This window comes from Pseudochaenichthys georgianus, chromosome 16 (genome assembly GCF_902827115.2).
Source record: "Pseudochaenichthys georgianus chromosome 16, fPseGeo1.2, whole genome shotgun sequence".
Lineage (NCBI taxonomy): Eukaryota > Metazoa > Chordata > Actinopteri > Perciformes > Channichthyidae > Pseudochaenichthys > Pseudochaenichthys georgianus.
The window spans coordinates 33,793,248-33,802,935 of NC_047518.2; the positions used below are offsets into that span (position 1 = coordinate 33,793,248).

The window sequence follows — 9,688 nt, forward strand, 5'->3', positions numbered from 1 at the left end:
CCCGCACGGCTCGGCACGCTTAAAGCAAGCTACCCGCTGCAGTGGAAACGCGCCATAAATGTTGTCATATCAGCTAAACCACAGTTTAGTTCCTTCTTTTTCTCTTCAACGATATTACATGTGGATATAGTCATAATGATGTTGGTGCTGTCTCTTCATTGACGAAAAACAACACTAGCTTATTTTAATGAATTTAACTGAACACAATATAGGGTGTAAAAGCAGAACCCAGTATATATCAGTGGGTTATGAATATGAAGTGAATAGGCTGGGTGAAAACATATATGTGGAAGTGCAAAAGAACCACTGAATCAAAGCTCAAGAGCAATAACAGTTTAATTTTAACTGTACCGAAGGTCCATACTGAACTTGGGAAAAGGGCGTTCAGTTACGCTGCCCCTCAAGCTTGGAACCTGCTTCAAACTGAGCTGAAACTCAGAGAGCTGGTCTCATTAGAAACACTCAAATCAACTTTAACTGACCTTGAAGCAGGCTGCTGTGTCTGCAAATGCTTTGGCTAAACTTGGTGTATGACTGTGTTGTGATTGTGTGTAACTGTGAAACTGTGTTGTTACCATTCTTGGGCCAGGACTCTCTTGAAAAAGATATTTTTAATCTCAATGAGACCTATCCTGGTTAAATAAAGGTAAAATAAAAATAAAAAAAGAGTTATAAACGGGGACTTGTCTAATAAAGCTGAGCAGCTGCTCTAGTATTGAGGTTCTACTGATCAGAGACAGTATAATCCACTTGCTTTGGAACACAGAAACCTGATGTCTTTGGAAATCTGTTGACTAAAGTCCTTAGGTAAAAACGCTGACTGATTGATCCAGGTTAAGTTGTTCAGATTGTAGGAATTGCAAGAATTTTCGCTGGCCATCTGCACAAGTCCCTGCTTGTTATCAGGCACGGGTTGAAGTCATGGAAAATGTATGATATCACTAACTGAGAACAGAACTAATGTAAAGCAGAAGTGTCCTTGATACAGAATGTGAGAGCTTTTTCTTTGTGCGTGTCCATATTGATGTATATATATATTAAACATGTGTTTGTTTTATTTTTCTTTGCCCAGAGTTTCCTCAGACATCTGCTACAGGAAGCAGCCGTGGAGCCTGGTGAAAGCGTTGATAGAGAAGAACACCTGGAGCGGCATAGAGGAGTACTACAGACACGTGGGTGAGTCACATGGTCCGCCTCCAGCTTATCCCTGTATACACAAAGGGTGTTTCTCAATGTCGAGTACGCTTGCTTGGTAGCACATGTCTTCCGAGCGTCTTGCTTCAGAAGCGAGGCAAGAATACTTCCTGGCATTCGGAAAACGAAGAGTGCAAGTGTGCAGGTGTGCGTCATATGAGAGGCCCCCCCCCTTACATTTTCCGCCACAGATTTGGGGGAATTGGTCCGTGCGCAAAGCATTGTGGGGATTTGAAGACCGTGGAGTCTACACATGTGCAGCCTCGAAATTTCTCCAAACGAAGTACGCCAGGCTCGGTAGAATTCCAAGTATGCTGGACATTGGAACTGTACTTCGGTGGCACTCGATGACGTAGTATGCTTGAAATAGTGGCTCTGGAGCAGACTTACTCGAGATTGAGAAACACCCACAGACTTTGGAAATCCTATTCAGCCTTATTTCCCTTTTGTGAATAAGTGAACTAAAGTAAAGTGAAGCTGTGTGAGCAGAACACACTCCACATGAAAGCCAAATGCACAGTTTCATATTGCAGACCACAAAACATAATGTCCATTTGTCCATGAGTGTTGTAGCTTGAATGTGTTAGCAAGCATACTTTACCCCTATTAGTATCACCCGTGTGAGTCACTACTACTTTCTCTTCTATACAAAAGACGAGAGTCTGCTTAAGTGGCCAAAATCCTTTTTGTTTATAAATATAAACTTGTTCTTTTTCCACAGATTAAGGCTTTTAAAGTTTAGTAATGACTGTTGGAACTCAAACCACCAGACTCAGGGACAGTTTCATCCCGCAGGCAATAAGACCGTTAAACACCTGAACTGTTGAAACAACATTCATCTGGCTGCTACTTCAAAATTATGTATCTATTTACCTAATATATCATATTTCAATGACTTGCATGTAGACTCTTATTGCACTATTTCACTATTTTAAACTATTTTTCTTCTTGGATTTACTATTTACTCTATTTTTCTGTTTATCTGTGTTTTGTGTTGCTCTGTTGGAGAAACCTGTAACACAAGATTTGCATCGACATAACTACACTTGTTCATCTGACAAGTAAAGAACCTTGAACCTTGAACACAATACAATACGGAAAATGTTTTTAAATAGCTTTAATTGTTTTTAAATTCCTCCTTCACTCAAAAATGTGTTCTGTTTATCGTCTCTCCACTGCACTGAGCTTCAGTGTTCAGATTGAATGTGTGCATAGTTTGACATGAGGAGGTTGTTTTCTCATTTATCTTCTGAAGCTGGAAAGTTTCTCTGTGTCGACTTTAAGATGCGGGTACCACTTTACAATAAGACTACCCTTATAAAGGATTCATAAAGGGTTTATAATTAGGTTTATAATTAGGTTGTAAACACTTTATTAATAATTAAGAACCTTTTTTAAACCAGTTCTAAAATAGTTTTCAAACATCAACACAGGCTCACTATTTGGCAAGATGACTAAGCCTTATATTGGCTACCTAGCTTACTTCGTCTTCTTCATCAGCCAGCATCCTTGGTATCTGTTGTTCACTGAGTTGATTCCCCCCATCCATCTTGATGTTTCTTGGCATCTCGTTATGACCATTTATTTACGAGTTACTAACATAAGTTGCCAAAAGGGAGCCTTATTGTAAAGTGTAAAACACATTCCCATGTATTATTAATGAGTTACTACCTTTTCTAATAAGGCTTAGCAGTACAGATAAATGTGGGCTCACTATTTGGCAAGCAACCGGTCACAGTTGCCCTGTTTCTCTCATGTCTTATAAAAGCTTATTAATGATTTATAAAGTGTTCACAACCTAATTAATAAACGAATTACAAACTATTCGTAAACCCTTTATAAGGGTAGTCTTATTGTAAAGTGGTACCAAGATGTGTACTGTATGCATGAGCAGGATTTTTAAATCACTTTTAGCTTGTCAATCATAGTACCATTACAATGACACTGCAAGTATGATGCAGAGATGTAAAACCTTGCACTATTATCTTGTATCCGGTCGTTAGTCATCCAAAGAAAACATGAATTTCAACCTTACACCTCCGTACTCATTTGCCAGCAAGTGTGGTAAATGTTTTGTAGATTACAGGATTGTACTTTTTGTTCAATCTGTAGTTCAAACAACTGCCCTAGAACTGGCAAAAACTAGACTTTATCTGGTGGAAAGGCAGTGAACTGTCTGTGAACTCAAACATGATGTTGATACAAAGATTCTTGATAATCTTCAGAGTTTCCCTTTTTAATAGATTGTTCAAACATGAGTTTATGGTTTTCACATTGTCTTACAAGAGCTTTGCCCACACAATACACACAATACACACACACACACACACACACACACACACACACACACACACACACACACACACACACACACACACACACACACACACACACACTTAAACTATTACATAAATAAGGCAAAAATGTGCCCTTAAATTAATAAGTGTCAAAAAGTATTTAGTGAACCATTTAGACGTTTTGTTTCTCACTTAGTATGCACTTTCTTTCCTTAAAATGTGTTCTGCCAGTATTTGAACCTGAACCTTACGTTTAAAATCCTTCATTGTTTCGTTTTGCAGAGAGTGAAGTGATCAAACTCGAGACGCTAATGCAAACGGAGGTTACCGTGGTTACCACAGGCGAAGCAGTGGGTGCGGATGCTGCCATGACTCCCCCGTCTCTGCGCCGCCGCAAACGCACATGCTCTCGACGGCAGGGCGAGAAGGACCGGGAGAGGGAAGGAGGAGGCATGGGCGGAGGAGACCGAGGGGACAGAGGAGTCGGGGAGGACCGGGACCGGAGAGAAGCCAGTAAGTCCAGGGAAACAGTCCATGAAAAGCTTTGGGTCAACAATGAAGCTCGTGCCAAAAGCCTGATTCTATCTTTTGTGCAAAACTGCCATCTAGTGGTTTGTTTTAGATTCTGCACAGAAACAGAAACTATTGCCTTAAAAAAGAGACTCGAGCTCCGTCATTTATTTGCAGCTCTTGTGTCTTCATTGCGGTCGACCTAGACTACGGCTGTCTCTGGATAACCGATTGAACATGATTTCATATTTGGATAATTAATTTAAGGGTGGAAGTGACGGTAGTACAAAGTCTTGAAATTGTTTTTAAATGCTAGCTGTTTTTTTAAGGTGAGGAATTTGAGTACACTCGTTGAAGAATGCTTGTTTTTCATCACAATCCACTGTTTTCGACTAAATGTAAACTAAATATCTTCTAATATTTTAAATTGAGCAATTCCAAAATGTCTCCCGCCGTCTCAAACCAGAGGTATTGCTAAGCAGCATTAAATAATCATGATCAAAACATTCAAAGTTATTATGAACAGCTAGTAAAAAACTAAATGGCATTATATATATATATATATATATATGTGTGTTGATATACCGTACACTAAAGGAATTCTGTACACTTTGCATTCATTTCATTTCTAGATGTGGTGATGATAAAGGCTTTGAGAATCTAGACAATTCTAGTTTAGGTACTGTACCTTATTTTAATCCATAAGGAGAATATAATGGACAACGTTTTGGACTTGGGGTAACTTGTGGAATTTACAAATTATACATTTGTAACTTTTTTCATTTTGTATTGACTTATTAAAACTTAATTATCACATTGATCAACACAATGCTCAGTGAAAATATTTCTTGTCATCTGTCTATTTTTTCAGGTGGTCAGTTTATTAAACTAGGAGAGCGCTCGCGTGGTGGAGGACCCAACAGTATATCAACCATCCTCCTCATCGTGAGCTTCATGTAAGTTCAAGCGTGTGTGTGCTGTGTGTACTATGTGTACTGTGTGTATGCTGTGTGTACTGTGTGTACGTTGTGTGCTGTGTGTACTATGTGTACTGTGTGTACATTGTGTGCTGTGTGTACGTTGTGTGCTGTGTGTACTATGTGTACTATGTGTACTGTGTGTATGCTGTGTGTACTGTGTGTACGTTGTGTGCTGTGTGTACTATGTGTACTGTGTGTACATTGTGTGCTGTGTGTACGTTGTGTGCTGTGTGTACTATGTGTACTGTGTGTGTGTTTGTGGCATTGAGTCCATGAATACTGGCAGCCTTTTCTGGCTGTTTTTAACTCAAGGTTGTTTCTAGCATGTTTTATGTGTTTACTGCACCACAATGTTCTGAATCTCATGTCTTATCCGTGAGTTATCTTACACACAATGACCTACTTTAAACAGAGAAGAACATTCATAAATAAAGATTATGATATATAAGAAAGGGACTTCCTGTGTGCTCAGCAACACACACAAAGCATGTGTGCGTCCTCGCATGCGGTTCAACTCCTCGGTAAAACAGGATGTCCTTTCGTTTATTAATATCTATATAATATAGAGGAATTCATGAGTTCCTACTTGATCAAATCCCAGGTTTGATTGTGTATTTCTGATTCTATCTGCTTTCTGCTGTCTTGGTTCTATCCACGTCTGAATGCTCCTTCACTCAGACGTGTTGGATATCGATCTTCTGCATACTAACAGCCTCACAATGCCTCTCTTGCTATTTCTCTTTCCCTTTCTCTCTGCAATACTTGTGAATAGGATCTGTATCAGGTTCGTATGACAGGATTTGCTTTTTATACTGCTGGCTGCTTAAAATAAGGACTTTGTAAATGACACAGGAAAAATCCACCCTTTGATACTCTTAAGACGCACTCAAATTGAGCATTAAGAAGTTCTATATCTCTAGTGGGATGCAACACAGTAGGACCATATTCTGTTCTTTTGTGAGGGACATTAGTGGCGGGTGGATTTCTCCTCCAAATGAATGTGAGTGTGTTGTGAACGAGTGCAGTGTTGTGAATTGACAAACACTCAAATATTCCTCTCCACCCTCTTTTTTGTCAGTAGTATTGACGTTTTCCTTTTGCAGTTCATATCTTACTGTTGTTTTCACATTGATTTGAAGCACTTTTAAAGCCGTTGGTAAATGAGACTATGTTCTTCCCTCTCGCCCCGGTCAGTCTGGTGGTGCTGGTTGCTCTCAACATGCTGCTCTTCTACAAACTGTACGCTTTGGAAAGAGCGGCCCATACACTGGAGACATGGCACTCCTACTCTGTTGCTGACAGGTAAACACACCACACCCCTTTCTATACCAACACAGACTCCCTGTTGTGCGGTAATTGCTGTGCGTGGCCTCAACGTGTCCTTGTGGGATTTGAGTTGTGATATATATCCCTCAGATATTCCATAGCAGCAGCAACTCCTCTCGTGCCTTGAGAAGATGAAAGCCGAATTATTATGTTATCAATATCAACGATGGATCACATTCAAAAACGAAAATGTGTTACTGTTGTGTCATTTTACCACCCTGCACGTTATCGGGTTACTCTCATTGGTCTCAGTGCAGGGGAAATCTTTAATAATAAAATGTCTAAAACTGTACAGCAGACAGACTAAGTAACATGTGGGAGGTGGAGCATGTAGCAACTAAAGAGATATTCACGTCAGGAGTTGCTGGACACCGAACGGAGCTGAAGGGAGAGCGAATATTAGACTTTGAGTATTACTAACGCTGCTCTGTTCCGTCTGAATGTGTTGATGAACGTCTGTATTCTAACATTTCCTTCTTAAGAACAAAAGTAAAAATATCAGTGTTGAGTATACAGTTCGTTTTTATTAGCCCCTAGTGGACAAACTGCGGGTTCAGGTTAAAGACCCGTGACTACACTGCTGACTATTTGCCTTCTGAAGTTGTAATGGCGGCTCCTTCTCCCTCCTCTCTGCAGTCCTTTGCCTCAGACAGCTGGGGAGTGGGCTCAGGTTTTGCAGCTTCAGAGGCAGTTCCACCAGGCTCAGCTCAGCAAGTGGCAGCAGATCCTGCAGTCCTCTGTCACGCTTCTTGACCAGGTGTGTGTGTATGTATGTGTGTGTGTGTGTGTGTGTGTGCTAATTTGACCCGTTTGTAAGTAATTACCTCCGCAGAAACCAGTCAGCAAGAAAGCTCATGTGCCTCACAAACGGTGTGTGCTTTATCGTTACTACATTATGTAATCCAGTAGAGAGTTTATTTCTGTATCACATTTTGGGCACATGGGCAATTCAGTGTGCTTAACTAATACAAAAAAGCATCATCCATAGAGAAAGTATGATTGTACAAACAGCATATCTCAACCAACCTTTCTCCCATCCATGTTTATCTCCCAGATGAAGCATTCTTTAGAAAAGCTCCACCATGGCATTGTGGTCCCAGAGGTGCAGCAGGATGAAACCATCACAGAGCCAATGACTGAGGCCTGAGCCCCCCCCCGATCTCTGAACACACCCTGGGGGGGGTAGACTTTTGGTCGACTTTGATCAGCACAGTTTGCTCTTTTTCACATTTCCAATTCAAATACCAGAAGAGGGAGACGGAGGGGGCTACATTACCCACAACTCTCCTCGCCTGACTGACTTGAAATGGCGACGTTCGCCTTCAGCCTCAACCAGTAACATCTTCAGTGAACTCTTTCTGACTGGGCGCTTTCAGGACCACAGCGATAACTCACCTACAGCTGCTAGTCACCTGTACGTAGGGTTTGGAAGCGGGCCACTGGTGGGCCCATTCCAAACCATCCACTCCTCAACTATCTCAGAGACATTTCAAAATGGCTAACCGCGCTTCAGAAAAACTTTAATTCAGACCTCCTTAATTTTCAGAACCTCAAAATGTTCATGACTTTAAAAGACTTCAGTTGGACATGCAACATTTCCCAGGGGACAATGACTCTTGAAAGCGGGAGCTCTTCCTCCTGGTCCTGGGAACAGTTAGTCTCTTTAGTGAACGCCTGCTGAAAACAAGATGGAGGATGGGACAAACACCCAGAAAGAGACGGGAGCAGGACGCCTCTAGGTCTTTCCTTCACAGATTTGTTCCTCCATATCCGGGTTGATCCCCATTTAAAAGCCGCTGTTCCTCTCAAAGGGGATGAGGAACATTTCAACACCAGACACTTTAGTTTTCTCCTTTTTTAGATGTGAATTACACACCTGAGGTTTAATCTCAAACACCATCCCACTCCTCCCTGTCTTTTTTCGGGGGTTTTAACTTTTTTCAAAATCAGTGTGTTGGGTCGTTTGTTTGGACAGGAAGCTGCGTCTCACTGGACTGCTACAGTATTTATTATTACCGATGACTTGATCTGAAATCCTGTCCTGCTCTTAAGAAGTCATATGGTGGGTATTTTGTGTTGCTCTGATATGCTGTTGCAGTGCGGACCAAGAGGAGCTACACGAGAATGGTTACTGATCACAGCAATAATGACAATAGTGATGATAGTACTTTTTGAATGTTTCAAACAAAGTAGTATATAATAATAATAATAATAATAATAATGATGAATTGTGTGTGAATGTGTGTAGAGGCAGTGAAAAAGACAAGCAAAGAAGAAGACTTGACGGATGTTTGTGTTCATGAGGAGTCCTCAATCTTTCAGATGTTACATTTTCACATTAGCGTTTATTTGAGTTTTTCTTTTTTGAGATTTCTGTCCTGTTTGGTTGCTCACTCTTTGTATGACAGAGCCAGAGCCTAAAAGCTCAGGATTTACTGTAGACTTGATCAAAAAACCAGAACAGTCCGCTACTCTGTTGTCCCACTGGGCCGGACGTCTCCAAACAAGAGGACCAACCAGAATCTAGTAGGCCCAGGTGAAGAAAAAGGGAATCTGTTTTGCAGTATTGTTTTTGTGTGTTTGTACATTTAACTTGACTGACTTGTCTCCTCTTTTTATTCAGTTCATTTTCTATCTTTATAATTTTGTCGTTTATTTTCAGCCTGTTGTTTCATCCCACTCCAATCTGTGTCGAGACATCCCACTCTTTTGTTGATTTCTTCTTCTCATCACTCACCCCCACTCTTTCCTCTATGTGCTCTTCCCCTTCACCCTCTCTCTCTCTCTCTCTCTCTCTCCGTTTCACTGAAAATGACGGCAACAGAAGCATGTGGGCCACGCTGTGCATGGCCATCCGCTGATAGCAAAATGGTGTAATATTTATTGAGTGGAGGTGGGGGGGGGGGGGGGTTTGGGGAGGATTAAGAGAGGGAGACGGATGAGTAGCGGGGTTGATAATGTACTGTAAAGATGTGATTGTACACCGCGCCATGGAGAGAAATGAAAAGTTCTAAAACATACAACACTGCTCGCCTATGTCTGCGTCTGTCTTTACCTTCTCAAAGTTTGCACGGATTGTGAGGGAACTGTTATTTTTCCTATAGATTATTGTGGCTGTTATTTGGTTTACAATGGGTTTTGAATAGGGGAAAACAAGTCCAAAATCCCAAAGGCTAAATTGTCAGATTGAAATGTCTTCTTTTGTCCAACCACGTTTCCAAAATCCTAAAAGTTCAGTTTATATTATATAAGACAACGAAAAGGCAAATATTTCAATTTGAGAAGCTGGAGCCAGCAATATGTTTCACCTAACTGTAGTGAACAATGCTATTACCTGCTGTTTATTTATGAATATAAGCATGTCATAAATAAATTAGACTA

The 9,688-nt window shown here is 40.8% G+C and overlaps 1 protein-coding gene across 5 annotated transcripts in view; it reads left to right on the top strand.

The window, feature by feature from the left end:
* The window catches only part of gramd1a (GRAM domain containing 1A), a 40,214-nt gene extending 31,003 nt beyond the window's left edge, over positions 1 to 9,211 (top strand). For all 5 annotated transcript variants that reach the window (XM_034102090.2, XM_071205941.1, XM_071205940.1 and 2 more), the window contains 6 exons: positions 1,073 to 1,176; positions 3,774 to 4,004; positions 4,873 to 4,957; positions 6,176 to 6,283; positions 6,944 to 7,064; positions 7,362 to 9,211. In XM_034102090.2, the coding sequence (XP_033957981.2) occupies positions 1,073 to 1,176; positions 3,774 to 4,004; positions 4,873 to 4,957; positions 6,176 to 6,283; positions 6,944 to 7,064; positions 7,362 to 7,454 (742 nt within the window). In that variant the 3' untranslated portion in view covers positions 7,455 to 9,211. The remainder of the gene's footprint in view (positions 1 to 1,072; positions 1,177 to 3,773; positions 4,005 to 4,872; positions 4,958 to 6,175; positions 6,284 to 6,943; positions 7,065 to 7,361) is intronic.
* Positions 9,212 to 9,688: the final 477 nt, after the last annotated feature.